At 49.5% G+C, this 15,091-nt stretch overlaps 1 protein-coding gene across 10 annotated transcripts in view; it reads left to right on the top strand.

Annotated features, from left to right (window-relative positions):
- The window catches only part of ALPK1 (alpha kinase 1), a 101,957-nt gene that overhangs the window by 60,788 nt on the left and 26,078 nt on the right, over nucleotides 1–15,091 (top strand). For 7 of the 10 annotated variants that reach the window (XM_060186205.1, XM_060186210.1, XM_060186206.1 and 4 more), the window contains 7 exons: nucleotides 2,298–2,496; nucleotides 3,791–3,850; nucleotides 5,782–5,868; nucleotides 7,944–8,020; nucleotides 9,601–9,696; nucleotides 11,015–11,119; nucleotides 12,552–14,616. In XM_060186205.1, the coding sequence (XP_060042188.1) occupies nucleotides 2,298–2,496; nucleotides 3,791–3,850; nucleotides 5,782–5,868; nucleotides 7,944–8,020; nucleotides 9,601–9,696; nucleotides 11,015–11,119; nucleotides 12,552–14,616 (2,689 nt within the window). The other 3 variants (XM_060186207.1, XM_060186211.1, XM_060186212.1) reach the window with 3 other exon arrangements.

Genomic DNA, 15,091 nt, shown 5'->3' with positions numbered 1-15,091 from the left:
CAACTATGTTTTTACATTTTATATATCTTATATATTTATATTTAATGAAAGAGAAACAGGAGGAGATGGAGAGAGAGATAGCACTGCTCAGCTCTGGCTTATGATAGTGCTGGGGTTTGAACCTGAGACCTCAAGGTCTTAGGCATGAAAGACTTGGGCATCACCGTTATGCTGTCTCTCTAACCCATCAAGAATATTTTAAATTTGTTTTGAATTCCTGATTCATAAGATTATACAATAACAGATATATAGGTCCACACTACTCCCACCACCCAAGATCTGTGCCCCTTCTCACCCCTCTCTCAAGCATAACCACCACAGTGCCTGCTTTCAGGCCTTGGACAGACCTACAACACCAGCTCTGGCACTGTGTCCCACACTGGCTCAAACCAGCCTTGTTTGGGGTCCTCTGCAATGGCAGGCCAGGTCCGGGCCTGAAATACACACACACACACACACACACACACACACACACACACACACACACACACACACACTCCCTCCCTCCCTCCTCTGGGAATCCAATTCCCTGTGGGCCAGTTTCAAAGGCTGGCCTGTGGACTCGGTGGTGTGTGTGTGTGTGTGTGTGTGTGTGTGTGTGTGTGTGTGTGTGTGTGTGTATGTGTGTGTGTGTATCTTGTGTGTGTTGTTTTCTTTTTCTCTTGTGATCTGGAGACACGGGGGAGGCCCAGAGCATCTCTTTCATCTTAATGGAATTGTGCAGGCGCCGGGCACATTTCAGCTGGCAGGGAGACCCCCTGGGCTGGCCTCGGCCACACACCCGCACCCCTTTCATTCCTGCCCGGCCCGGCCTGTGTTGGGGTGATTCCCAGGATGGCAGTGTGAATTCGGCAACACTGCAGAGGAATGTGCCCTCCCTCCCCTGGCAGCAAATGAAAGTGGGTATTAGTTTCTAGGAGCTGGGAGAGTCTGGGGAGGGAGACAGCGAGGAGGAGGAGGAAGAGGAGGAGGAGGGCGGCTCCCAGGGAAATCCTTGAGCGCCCAGCAGGCCGCCAGTTCAAGAGAGGGCGAGGAAAGGGAGATGCATCTGTGGGTTTGGTTTGGGGCAGAGAGATAGAGAGAAAGGTTGGAGCCAGAGGCCCTGGCCCAAGTGAAACTCTGCAGGCTGCCAGGCCCTCGAGAAAAGGATGCTTCCCTTAGATGTCCCACAATGCTATTGAAGTGCCATTTTCCTCCTGAAGAGACACAAACAGATGCAAACTTCTGTAAACACTTTAGAAATGAATTCAGCGACTTTGGCCTCTCAGCGGTGCTCAGGGGCCGACAGAAAAATGTCTAATTAGCGCAAGTGGAAATAATAGGGCCACTTGGATTCCTTCCATCCTTCTCCAAGCCTACTTTTCCAAGGGACTCAAAGGCCTTTTGTCTGGTGGGTCACTCTCTCAGGCTTTTGTGCTCCCCTCTTTTCAGAGAGGAGGGATGCGGGGGCTGCAGATTAGGCAATACTGTCCGATCCCCGCTCCCCACCCATCGAATGGCTGAAGGGATGGGCTGTTTGCACAGCCTCTGATCACAGGTGGGGACCGGGGGCTCGGGGTAGGGGGAGAGGCGGGGATGCATGAGGGTGGGAAGGCGGCCCTTGGCTCGCCCAGATCAGGGCCTGGAATATGCTCTCCCTAGGCCAGCTGCCCCCAACTAAGTCCTTCAGTTTTGTTGTTGTTGTTGTTGTTATATCATTGTTATAACCCAGGCTTCGCCACTCTGGACCGATTTTTTTTATTACAATTTTATTTTCAGATCTCTGAACTCTTATGTATAAATAGCAGAATCCCGTGGTCACTGTTTATTCACTACTGAAATAAGCCCAGCTCCTGATGTTCAGACCTCATTGCTCTGTTTACTTTGAAATATTTTTTATTTATGGGGGAGGTAATGATTTACTGCTTTAACACAGAGGCACAGCTTACCATGTCCCCTTGATTGATGTCTAGGAGACAAACAAGGCCCCCAGAATCCCTTCATCCTGTCCCTCTCCCTCTTTCCCTGAAGTTTTTGGCTTTGATGCAAAACACCAAATCCATTCCAAGTTAAATTTTGTGTGTTCTCTTTCTGTTCTTGTTTTCCTCAGTTCCACCTATGAGTGAGATCATCCACTATTTGCCCTTCTCTTTCTGGTTTATCTCACTTAACGTGATGGCTTCAAGTTCAAGACTTCCATCATTTTTCACAGCCGAGTAGTATTCTCTTCTGTATGTGTACCACAACTTTCAGCCCAGATACCCACAGGCAGATGAGTGGCTGAGCCTGTCTTCTCCCTAACCATCCCATTCCTCTAGGCATGCCTCAAAGCCTCCATCCTCGCTGGGGACTGTGCCACGGCTGCCGCCGTTGTGTTCCTGAGCGATCGCTTCCTGTATGGGCTGGATGCATCCGGGCCGTTGCTCCAGGTGGCCAAGGGCCTACACAGGTGGCAGCCGGCCACGCCCATCGCCCCGCAGGTCGTCATCCGCCAGGCACGGTTAGCCGTGCACTCAGGTGGGGGCCGCTCTGCCCGTGGCGGGGTGGGTGAGATCAGTCTCTGTCTCTGTCACATGCACACAAAGACAGAAAGCCAGAGACTGACCGGTGGCAGTGATCATTCCCTGGATTGTATTAAAGAGAGAGAGAGGTGGGGGACTGGGAGGTGGTGCAGCCCGTCAAGCACACATGGTGTTACCTTGTACATGGACCTGGGTTTGAGGCTCCACTCCCCAACTGCAGGGAGGGGACACTTGACCAGTGGTGAAGTAGGAATGCAGGTGTCTCTTTCTCTCCCTCTCTGTCTTCCCCCTTTCTTCTGAATTTCTCTCTATCGAATACAAAAATAAAATAAAATATGAAAAATAAATTTTAAAACAATTAAGTGAAAACAAGACAGACATTTTTAGTCAAAGACTACAAATGTTCATTCTATTCAAAATCTCTCTCTCTCTCTCTCGTCTATGTATTTTGCTATCTATCCACCAAAGTCTGATTGCTATTGGAGATACTAGAGAACTCTCCTAACATACTATGAACTGCTAGTCTCGTTTTTGTTTGCTTTCCTGCCACTGCTATTACTGGGGCTGGGTGCCAGCACTACATATCTACCACTCCCGATGACCATTTCTTCCTTTTTCTTTCAATTATACTTGACAGAATAGAGAGAGATTGATAGGGGAGTGGAGAGATAGAGAGGGATAGAGAAAGACAGACACCTACAGACCTGCTTCACTGCTCATGAAGCAGACCCGCTGCAGGTGGCGAATGAGGGTTCGAACACTGGCCCTTGCACTTGATGATGTGTGCGCTTAACCAGGTGTGCCAATGTCGGGTGCCACTGCTAGTCCTGTTTTTTTTAAACTATTTATTTATTTATTCCCTTTTGTTGCCCTGTTGTTTTATTGTTGTTGTCATTGATGTCATTGTTGTTGGATAGGACAGAGAGAAATGGAGAGAGAAGGAGTAGAGAGGGGGAGAGAGAGATAGACACCGGCAGACCTGCTTCACCACCTGTGAAGCGACTCCCCTGCAGGTGGGGAGCCAGGGGCTTGAACCGGATCCTTATACCGGTCCTTGCACTTTGCGCCACATGTGCTTAACCCACTGTGCTACCGCCCAACTCCCTTTTTTTTTTTTTAACTACACCACCACTTGGCTCTGGCTATGGGTGGTGCTGGGGTGTCAAGTCTAGAGACTCATACATGCAAGCCCCATGAACTACCACTGAACTATCTCCCTGGCCCTACTGCATGTGTGGCAGCCACATGTCCTGGACTCATCATGTTTATCTCTGGTGACCTCTTTTCAGGAAAACTTCTCAAAGCAGAGTATATCCTGAGCAGCCTGATAAGCAACAACGGAGCCACAGGTAAGGAGCTTCCAGCCTTCACAATAACCTTTGCCCTCAGCCCCTTCCTGGGGTCAAATTTAGAACCAGCTCCCTGACCCAGGATGCCAGTCATGGTCCTGATTTCCATCTTGGGCAGCACATATGCAGAGTAATGCTGTGGTTTTCTCCCTCTTTTTCTTTATCATCAGTAAATACATCTCTTAAAATTAAATTAATGCAAGGGTCGAGCGGTAGCGCAGCGGGTTAAGCGCACATGACGCAAAGCACAAGGACGGGCATAAGGATCCCCACCTGTAGGGGGGGGTCACTTCACAAGCGGTGAAGCAGGTCTGCAGATGTCTGTCTTTCTCTAACCCCCCTCTGTCTTCCCCTCCTTTCTTGATTTCTCTCTGTCTTATCCAACAATGACGACAGCAATGACAACAACAATAATAATAACAGCAACAATAAGGGTAACAACAAAGGCAGCAAAATGGGGAAAATGGCCTCCAGGAGCAATGGATTTGTAGTGCAGACACCGAGCCCCAGTGATAACCCTGGAGGCAAAAAAAAAAAAAATTAAAGTAATGCTTTTCTCTCAAACACACATACATACACACACATGAAATGTGTGGGGATTTTTCCAGAGGGGGTGACTATTTGGCACCCAAATGATGAGCTTGCTCCTGCACTTGGGACCACCATTTCTGATACCTCCCCCTCCATCACCACTGCTACACACCCACACCCACACACACACACACACACACACACACACACACACCAAAAATAGGCAAAAAGGCAATTTGGCAGAGAATCATAAAGGTGTGAAATCGTAAAGAATGAACCTGCCTCTGCTTTATATATCTGAGCAGGAGCTCTCTCAGATGTCTTTTCTCCCTCAACTGGACTGACTGGTTACTTGATATCTGTGTGTGTGTGTGTGTGTGTGTGTGTGTGTGTGTGTGTGTGTGTGTGTGTGTGTATTTCATGCTTAATTTTTTTAAAAAAAATATTTATTTATTCCCTTTTGTTTCCCTTGTTATTTTATTGTTGTAGTTATTGTTATTGATGTCATTGTTGTTGGATAGGACAGAAAGAAATGGAGAGAGGAGGGGAAGACAGAGAGGGGAAGAGAAATATAGACACCTGCAGACCTGCTTCACCGCTTGTGAAGTGACTCCCCTGCAGGTGGGGAACCAGGGGCTCGAACCGGGATCCTTACGCCAGTCCTTGCGCTTTGCGCCCAGTGCGTTTAACCCGCTGTGCTACCGCCCAATTCCCCATGCTTAATTTTTAACAAGTTTTTCTTTTCTTTTCTTTTCTTTTTCTTGTTCTATTCTTTCCTTTTCTTTTCTCTTCTCTAGAGCACCACTCAACTCTAGCATGGAGTGGTGTGGCCTCACTCACACAGGCAGATTCTATGTGCTGACTCTCTGCTGCCTCCCAAGCCCTCTTACAGCTTTTTAATGATATTTTACCTCTGTAGCAAAATCGTATTTCCTTTATCACACCTGGCAATACAAGAAAAAGGTCCTTAATACCACACTCTGTGTGTGCGCACGAGCGCACGAGCGCAGGCCTCCTACACAAGCTGATTGTTTTGCAGACAGCTTATCAGTAAGCCCTCACCCCTCCCAGGCCTCTCACCACTCACTGTCTTGTCTAGTGGCCCACCTTGGGGGTCAGGAGCTGCCCTATTGGAGAGCCCTTGCTGTGAGTGACCGGGGTGCCACTGACACCTTTGGGGTGGTGTCATCAGCTCCCACCCTAGCCTCACCTCCATGCGTGGCAGTGCAGTTGGGAAGCACTGGGGAGTTCTTCAGGGCTGAGCTCTGCAGAGGGAGAGAGGGTGCCACACCCCCAGGAATGGGGGGAGTGAGGATCCCCCCAGGGGCAGCTCTTAGAGCATAGGTAAATCCCCCAGGACGAGACCTCAAGACACCCCCCATTTCCTTCTCTCCATTCAGGCACATGGCTGTACAGAAGTGAGAGCGACAAGGTGCTGGTGCAGTCAGTCTGCATCCAGATCAGAGGACAGATTCTGCAGAAGCTTGGTACACCCCCTTATCCCCACCCCCTCTACTCACAGGCACTGCCCCCCAGGATCTGCTGAGGGATTTCTTACTGCCTCTGGGACATTCTTGGTCCCCACGCCCTCCAGGAGTATGAGGAGGGTCAAGCAAACCAAACCTTCTTCTGTTGACTTGTTTCTAGCTGCAAAGAGAAAGAAAGGACCAGAACATTGGGCACATGAGATGCTGGGGCTCGAACTCCAGGCCTCAGATGCATGCTAACCACAGTGCCAACTCCCAGAAGACCTGTCGGCTTCTGACAAAGAGACGTGTTTTTGGAGGAGGAGATGGCTAACTGGAGAGCCCTCAGCTCCTGCCTCTGCTCAGAGCAGGGGACTCCCGGACACCTTGTTCTCAGCCCACCGACACCTCCCCGTCACCTCTTGGAAAGCAGCCACACATATTTTGACAAAGTGTGTTGAATCCTATTTGCCTTCAAAAATGGGAGTTAAAGTGCTTAAACTTTTCAAAGAGGAGGCAGGCAGATAGCTCACCTCGGAGAGCACCTGCTTTGCCTTGTGCACAGCGGGGATTCGAGCTCCCGGAACACCATGTGGAAGGATAACAGCACTGGGTGGGGGAGTGTTGGGCTGTGATGTCTCTCTCCATCTCCGTCTTTTGGTCTTGCTCTCTGAAAAGTTAGCTTAGAGTGGTGAGATCACACATGCACGTGGCCCCGATCTGCCAAAGAATGTTAATGATAACTTTTTAAAAAATATTTATTTATTATTTATTCCCTTTTGTTGTCCTTGTTGTTTTATTGTTGTAGTTATTGTTATTATTGTTGTTGGAGAGGACAGAGAGAAATGGAGAGAGGAGGGGAAGACAGAGAGGGGGAGAGAGAGACAGACACCTGCAGACCTGCTTCACCGCCTGTGAAGCGACTCCCCTGTAGGTGGGGAGCCGGGGGCTCTAACCGGGATCCTTAGGCCGGTCCTTGTGCTTCGCACCACCTGCGCTTAACCTGCTGCACTACCTCCCAACTCCCGATAACTTTTGTTCTTATTTTTATTATTATTATGAGGAGATTAGTGGTTTACAGTAGTACAGCTGTTGGTACAATGTGTAACATTTCTCAGTTTTCTGCAAAACGCTCTGACCCCCAAGCCCAGGTCCTCCTCCACCATCATGCACCAGGCCCTTAGCCCCCACCCACCCCCACCCCCCAGTCCTTCATTTTGGTGCAGTACACCAAACCCAGTCCAAGTTCTGCTTTGTGTTTCCCTTTTTGTTCTGTTCTTATTTCTCAACTTCTGTCTATGAGTGAGATTCATATTCATCCTTCTCTGTCTGGTTTATATCACTTCACATGATTCCTTCAAGCTCCATCCAAGATGAGGTGAAGAAAGTGAATTCACTATTTTTAATAGCTGAGTAGTATTCCATTGTGTATATAAACCACAACTTTCTCAGCCACTCATCTGTTGTTGCTTCCAGGTTTCGGCTCTTACAAGTTGTGTTGCTATGAACATAAGTATAAACACATCTTTTTGGATGGGTGTGTTTCTTTCCTTAGGATCTAACGCCAGGAGAGGAATTGTAGGGTCATAGGGTAGGTCCATTTCTAGCCTTCTGAGGGTTCTCCAGACTGCTCTCCACAGGGATTGGACCCATTTCCATTCCAACCAGCAGTGCAGGAGGACTCCTAACAAAGGGTGGTAATTGTTGTTCATGGAAATAATGGGGTGTTTTTTTTTCCTTCTGCCAGGGTTTCACTGCTCTAAGCCAACTTTTTTTTCAGATATAAAGAGAGACAAGAGACAGAGACAGAGAGGTACATGACCCTCAGCATTGGTACTCCCTCCAGTGCAGTGGGGGCCAGGCTGGAACCTGAGCTGGGACCAGCATTGTATCCAGGTGAGCTGGTCAGAATCTATGCTTGCTCTGCGTGTAAGGGAAATGGACCTCTGTCAGACCAACTATTAGGACACACTGCTGCCACTCTAGCCCAGCCCTTAAGTTCCCTCTTGGAATCCAGTGACCTTTCCTACTGTCCAAGTCTTCTAGCTGAGAGGCACAGGTACTAGCTGTCTATCCCTCTCCCTGTCTCTCCCCAGGGATGTGGTGCGAAGCCGCAGAGTTGGTCTGGGCCTCAATCATAGGATACTTGACGCTTCCGCTGCCAGATAAAAAGGTTTGTTTGTTTTTCTGGCCCACCTCCTCTCCTATATTTGTATTTGACTAGCTCCTGACTGTACAGTTAGTGTTATCATGTCTTGATTTTTATCCGTCCTGTTTTCATTGGTTCGACGTGAGCAGGAACATTTGAAGGCTCCCTCCCATCTCTGACTCTGTTGTCACCATTAGCTATATACCTGGAATTTAGAGGCTCTGAATTGATTTGTCACTATCCATTTATAGATTCAATTCAACTGAACACCCACCTATCTGTCTACGTTACTGCAGATTTAACCTTTGCCTGATCCCCTAGCAGCATGGAGATGGCACATGGCTTACATGTGGAATAGTCTTCTTCACATTGAGTGGACAATGACTTCAGTGAGTGCACTGTGGAGGAGGCATCTTCATTCCAGAAACTGGGAAGCTCTGATTGCTTTCTTCTTTGATGCTTTCCTCCTCTGTAACAATGCGGGCATCTCCTTCTCATGGCCCCAGGCATCAGGCTATCTCATTTCTCTGAGCTGTGTCAGCCACAGGACTGCCAGAGATCTGTCTACAACACAGACGGAGCAGGGGCGAGCTCAGATGCTTGGGCCCATTCCTCGGGTCTAGCAACACTGGCAAGTTAGCACCTGGTAGTGGGGCAAGGTGGTGGGCTGGACAAGTCAACTCAGAAGTCACTGCATTTTCTTGTCAATATTTCCATTTTATAAATAAATAAATATTCTCTACTGGGGAAAGAGAAAAGAAAAAGAAATCACTCCGTTTTGACTAGGCCCATGTCCTCAGAAGCACTGATTTTCAAACCTGGTAACACCCAGCTTAAAAACATCTCTGGGGTGGGTGGGGGTCAAGCAGTAGTGCAGCGGGTTAAGCACACATGGCATGAAGCGCGAGGACCAGCGCAAGGATCCCTGTTCAACCCCACACACACACTCCCCACCTACAGGGGGGTAGCTTCACGAGTGGTGAAGCAGGTCTGCAGGTGTCTATCTCTCTCTCCCCCTCTCTGTCTTCCCCTCCTCTCTCCATTTCTCTATGTCCTATCCAACAACAATGACATAATAAAATAATAACCACAACAATGATAAAACAAGGGCAACAAAAGAAAAAAAAATAACCTCCAGGAGCAGTGGATTCATGATGCAGACACTGAGCCCCAGCAATAACCCTGGAGGCAAAAAAAAAAAACATCTCTGGAGTGAAAGAGAGCTCACCCAGTAGGACACATGTCTTAACTGTGAGTTGAGGGCCTGGGTTTGAGCTCCAACACTGCTTGGAAGCATTATGGATGGCTAAGGTGCCTCTCTTTTCTGTATATTTATGTGTCTTTTCTTTTTCTACCTTCAACAAAAAATGGAATAAAAAACTCAGCTCAGGAACCATGGAACTATGCCCATATGAGGCCCTGGTGCCACATATATAATATCAACAACATAAGTCAGTGAAACCATTTGCAGTGTCATAACAGTAATAATAGTAGCAGCAGTGATGAAACTGTTGGTGCCTCCAGAAGACTGATCATCATCACCTTTCGTGCCTGAGAGCAGGGCAGTAGCTGACTGCTTCTGTGTGTTGTGTTCTCTTTTCCAGGGCATCTCCATGTCCCTAGGAATCCTGGCGGACATCTTCGTCTCCATGAGCGAGAAGGATTATGAAAAATTTAGAAACAATTCACATATTAGCCTGGTAAATATCACTAATCAAAACCAATGTGCTGGACGGGGGAGATAGCAGCTACACAACAGATTTTCATGCCTGAGACCTGGAGATCCCAGGTTCCATCACCAGTACCAACAGCATTCTCCAGCTAGCCAGCAAGCTCTCCACTGGCTCTCCAGGAAGCAAGAAGTGTCCCCTTCCAGAGGAAGAGAAGCCAGCCTGGGGACATCTGCTATGATGCCCTGTGTGGTGTTACTCTCCCAGAACCTAGCACAGTGTTAGATATACAGGGGGTCCCCAAAATGACTAGTGAGTAGACACATCAATTACCAATGTGATCAATGCTTTGAACCCCATGTTTCCAGAACAAAGGAATTTGAATTGCTATGGAATCAGAAAGGGGAGAGCAATGTGGAAATCATTGGTTAACCTAACTTCAAAGCAGGTAGAGTTTCCATAATCAAAAGGCAGTTCCAGGGAAGCGTGAGTTTTTGTTTGTTTTTGTTTTTATTTTTAACATTGCTTATTTATTGGATAGTGACAGAGAAATCTAGAGGGAAGGGGGAGAGAGAGGGAGGGAGAGAGAGACAGACAGACAGACAGAGACTTGCAGCCCTGCTTCATCTCTTGTGAAGCTTCTCCAGAAAGATAGGGACTGAGGGCTTGAGCCTACGTCCTTGTGCATTGTAGCATGTGCACTTTATAAGGTGTCCCACCACTCAGACCCTGAATTAATTTTTGTGTATCTGATCCTCCCTGGGGTGATGAGGAAGCCCTGGGGTATTTGTTTTACCAGAGCACTGTTCAGCTCTGGTTTATACTGATGCCAGGGATTGAACCTGAGGCTTTTGGTGCCTCAGGCCTGAAAATCTGTTGTGCTCCTGATGGTGCTATCTCCCTGGTTCCAAGCCCTGAGGCCTTGTGTCTCCTCTTGTTTCCCTCGTTTTCATAAAAATATAAAATTAATAACCACACATGGCGCAGAGTGCACCAATCAGCATAAGGACCCCGGTTTGAGCCCCTGGCTCCCCACCTGCAAGGGCATCGCTTCACAGGCAGTGAAGCAGTTCTGCAGGTGTTTATCTATCTCTCCTCCTCTCTGTTTTCCCCTCTTCTCTCCATTTCTCTCTGTCCTATCCAACAATGACAACATCAACAACAACCACAATTAATAACTACAACAACAATAACAAACAAGGGCAACAAAAGGAACCACTGCACAGAAATGGTTCTGATATGGGGCAGGACACCCTGAATTTGGGGTGAGAAGCAGAGCTATTTCATCACCTTTCTTCTATCCACCTGTAAACAGTTTCCTAAGCGCTGGTCTCCTCTTTCCTCACAGGGTTTGCTCAAGTACTTGGACCACCATTTGCTGTCAGCTGCAGAAGCCTGCAAGCTGGCCGCCGCATTCAGTCCTTACACACCCCTCTTCGTGCTCACAGCTATGGTAACCAGCCCCCTCTCCTACCCTTTCCTGCCAATGGGCAGGGTATGAAAGTCAATGGGAGGGAAGGAAAGCACTTCAAAACTGACGTGGTACACATTCTTGGTTATTGTGACTCATGCACCAGTAGGAAGGTTTTCATGAGAAAAACATCAGCCAGGTGGGAGTGAAGGTCACAGACTGAGAACCCAGGTTGGAATCCTGAGTCTCCATATGGGAGCCCCTGCAGGGGTGCTCTACTTAGTAGGGGGAGCACCACTTCACAAGTGGTGGAGCAGAGTTGTGGAGTCTCTTCTCTCTGTGTGTCTCTTTTATTTCAATCTACGAAAGTAGTAATTTTCTCTAATTTGTTGAGCGGTCAATGGTTTACAGTACAGTTGTTGACACATGGGTAACATTTCTTGTCTCTCTCTGCAAAGTACTCTCACCCCAGCCTAAGTCCTTTTATTTTTTCCACCACTCCCATTACCCCCACCCCTATAAGATAACCACTATAGTTCTCCCACAGGCTTGAAAATAGGTTAACATTATGTTCTTTTCACATTCATATACTCAATTCTCTCTATATTCCACATATGAGTGAAACCATTCTGTAGTTGTCCTTTACCTCCTTACTTGCTTCACTAAGCAGGTCTCTCCTCTCTCCCTTTCTCCATGTCTCTTTGTCTCCCACCTTCAATCTAAAGGACAGAAAAAAGTGACCACTGGGAGTGGTACAATAATGTAAGGACCTAGCCCCCACCCTGTTGGGGAAAATTTCATATATGCTTTTATCTATCTCTGTATATATTGTTGATTAAACATGTATATGATTGATTGCTTTTCTCACTTTTTTAAAGATTTCCTTATTAATTAATAAAAGAGAAAGAACCAGAGCACATACTATGAAGTGCAAGTATCCTGGTTTGAGTCCCAGGTTCCCCACCTGCAGGGAGGTCACCTCACAAGCGGTGAAGCAGGTCTTCAGGTGTCTGTCTCTCTCCCTTTATCTCCCCCTCCCCCTCTCAATTTCTCTCTGTCCTATCCAATAAAATATTTAAAAATGAAAAAAAAAAAAGGCTACCAGGAGCAGTGGATTCGCAGTGCCAGCAGTGAGCCCCAGTGATAACCCTGGAGGCAAAATAAAACAGAGGGAGACAGAGAGAGGAAGAGAAAGAGAGAATGAGAGAATGAGAGACAGGCACCACAGCACTGAGGCTTCCCCCAGGGCAGTGGGAGCTGCGCTAGAACCTGGATCCTGGTGCACATGACACAGCAGGTGCACTCCCAGGTGAACTCTCTCCAGCTCATGTCCCACTGTGTTTCTAGCAGCTGTCCTCTGGGATTGAAAAGCTTTTTCTGATTCACCTCAAGCTTATTAAACTCAGCGGTCTGATTCTGTCTGTCTTTCTGTCTGTCCGCTTGACTCTGGCATATCCGCCCCCCCCCCCCCCAGAACATCCGGGGCACCTGCTTGCTGTCCTATAGCAGCTCCAGCAACTGTCCCCCTGGACTGAAAACTCGCTACCTATGTGATGCCAAAGAGGCCTTCGAGATCGGCCTCCTCACCAGGAGGCAGGGTGAGCCGGTGACTGGGAAGCAGGAGCTCCACAGCTTCCTCAAAGCCGCCTTCGGCCTGGCCACAGCACAGCGAAGGCTCCAGGGTGACACCGAACAGGTACAGGCAGCGCTTGGGCTCTGCTGCACTGCCATGTTGACGCTCTACGCCGTCAGCACTTCCGCCGGAAGTCAGGAGCGGGAGGCCTTGGCTCAGGACATCATGGCCGCCATCGGCCAGGTTAAGGCGCTCTTCCAAGTCCAGGCCTTCTCCAATGCAGACGCCGGGTCTTATGTTCCCGAGGGTTTCCAGTGTGGTTTGGATCAGCCCGTCTCACGGGGGCAAGTGGATTTCCAGAAAGTCCTGGAGGTCCACTCCCAGCACCACATCTCCGTGTGCGAGGTGTTTGAAAGCAAGTGTGGAAACCACTGGCACCAACAAGAAGAGATGAATTCCGGGGTGTGCATCACCACTCTGAGAACAGAAACAGAGATCCCAGACCCCCGGGAAGGTGTCAGGCAACCTTCTCTCCAGGGAGCCCAGGAGAGAGTGGAGAAACTCAGGAGGACCAGAAGGAGCAAGTGGGAAGGCACTGAGGCCTTCCGATCCATGGACCAGAATGCAGAGAGTGAGGCGGGGTCCCCAGACCTCGGCCCTGCTCAGAGGACCGCTTTGAACACTTCTCTGAGTGGCAGCCAGAGCTCCGGGTCCTGGAGCAGGTTGTCCAGCTTAAGTTCAAGTTGGGAAGAAGTGGCCTGTCATGTTGATGACCAGAAAAGAGCCAAGTCAAGTCAAGAGGAAGGTGCGGTGGACGCTCAGTGTCCCACTGCTCTGCCTGAGTGGCCGCAGGACAAGGGAGAAGACAAAATACAATGGCCACTGTCTTCAGAGCCACCTGGCCTATCCGGCCAGGCCTCAGAAGTGGGCAACGCAGAGTCTCTTCAGAATCCACTCTGCACACAGAGGCTGCCCACCACCCTCCCTTCTCAGAGCCCAGCAGACATTTTCTCAGCCCCAGGGCTGGTAGAAGGAGCAGGGGCAGAACAGGAGGCTAAGAGAGTGATGAACTGCCAGAGTCCTTCAGCCCCTGTGTCCCCTGCTCATTCAGGCTGGTCTGAGAAGCTGGCAGCCTGTCCTTCACTAGAAGAGGGAGAAACCTTTGAGATGGTTGATGCATTTGTAGACCTCAGATGTGATGCCACAGGCAGGCATGGAGGAGAAGACAATGGGCAAGGTCACCAGGGAGGTCGAGGCCACCTTTCCTGGGTGGATCCTGAAGTAGAAACAGCAGAAAGCACAGAGGATCAACCCTCTAGCTCCCACGGGGCCTTAAATGAGCCCCTAGGGGACAGGCCTATGATGACACAGCACTCTGGCCATCCTCGATGGCAGGCTCACCGTCCTGACTCAGGAGAGGGCAGTGGCTCAGTCAGACAGCAGGCTGTGGACCCTGAGGCCCCCACGGTGGATGAGGAAGGGTCTGAGCCAGGCAGCACAGAGTTTCAAAACCCCACAAGTCCACATGCATCTCATAGGCTTGGAGCTCAGAGGCCTGGTTGTGGGGCTGAGACCCTCCATTCCTCTGTAACCAACAGCACACCCTCCCCCAGTGCCAGTGAGGACTGTGCCACCACAGAGGAAGGCAGCTCGCCAGTAGACTTACTCAACTGCAGCCTGAACTCCAGCTCAGTCTCCTCCTTGTCCTCATCGTGGCAGCTGAGGTCTGCCATATTTTCAAAGGGTTCTTCTGTGGGTGAAAGCCCATGGTCCCTCCTGAATTCCAGCAGCAGCAGCAGTGCTTCTATTTCCAGGCTGGGGGTGAGCCAGCAGGAGCTCCTGGAGGCTCGCACGCTGCAGCCTCAGGACCTGGAGAAGCTCCTAGCAGGCGTGTCGCACAGCTGGCTTTTCCAGAGACTAAAAGGCACAGGGGTCTTTAAGCCTAGCCAGCTGCGGCAAGCACACGGTGAGTGCCAAGGCGGGATTTGGGTTTGGGGACTGGAAGAACTGATTGTAGACATTGCTTAGAGCTCTTGGAAGACATAGAGCCCTCCTGTGCCCTGTGAGTGTACAGAGGTGGGGGGGGTCTCCCTCACGCTTTGTTTCAAGACTGAGTGATTGACTGTGAGTCAATAGGAAGGGAGAGAGTGAGCTGCCAGAGCACAGCTCAGCTCTGGTAGGAGGTGGTGCCTGGGGTGGGGGTGGGGGGGTAGAACATGGGACCTTGGGGTGTCAGCCTTTAGTGGGCTGGTGTTTTCACATGTCAGAAGTTTCCTGTGGGTTGAAGAGGTATCCCTACCATTGCAGGCAGCAGCTACATCTCACTTAGGGAAAGCTACAGAGTCATCTCCCACGGGGAGCCCTGGGCTAGGCTGCCCCCAGTCTGGTATGTTTCACACAAAGCCTAGAGATGGTGGGGAAATGGGAAGAGACACTTCCAC

This window comes from Erinaceus europaeus, chromosome 2 (genome assembly GCF_950295315.1).
Source record: "Erinaceus europaeus chromosome 2, mEriEur2.1, whole genome shotgun sequence".
NCBI lineage: Eukaryota > Metazoa > Chordata > Mammalia > Eulipotyphla > Erinaceidae > Erinaceus > Erinaceus europaeus.
This window is presented reverse-complemented; position numbering and strand designations above follow the sequence as displayed.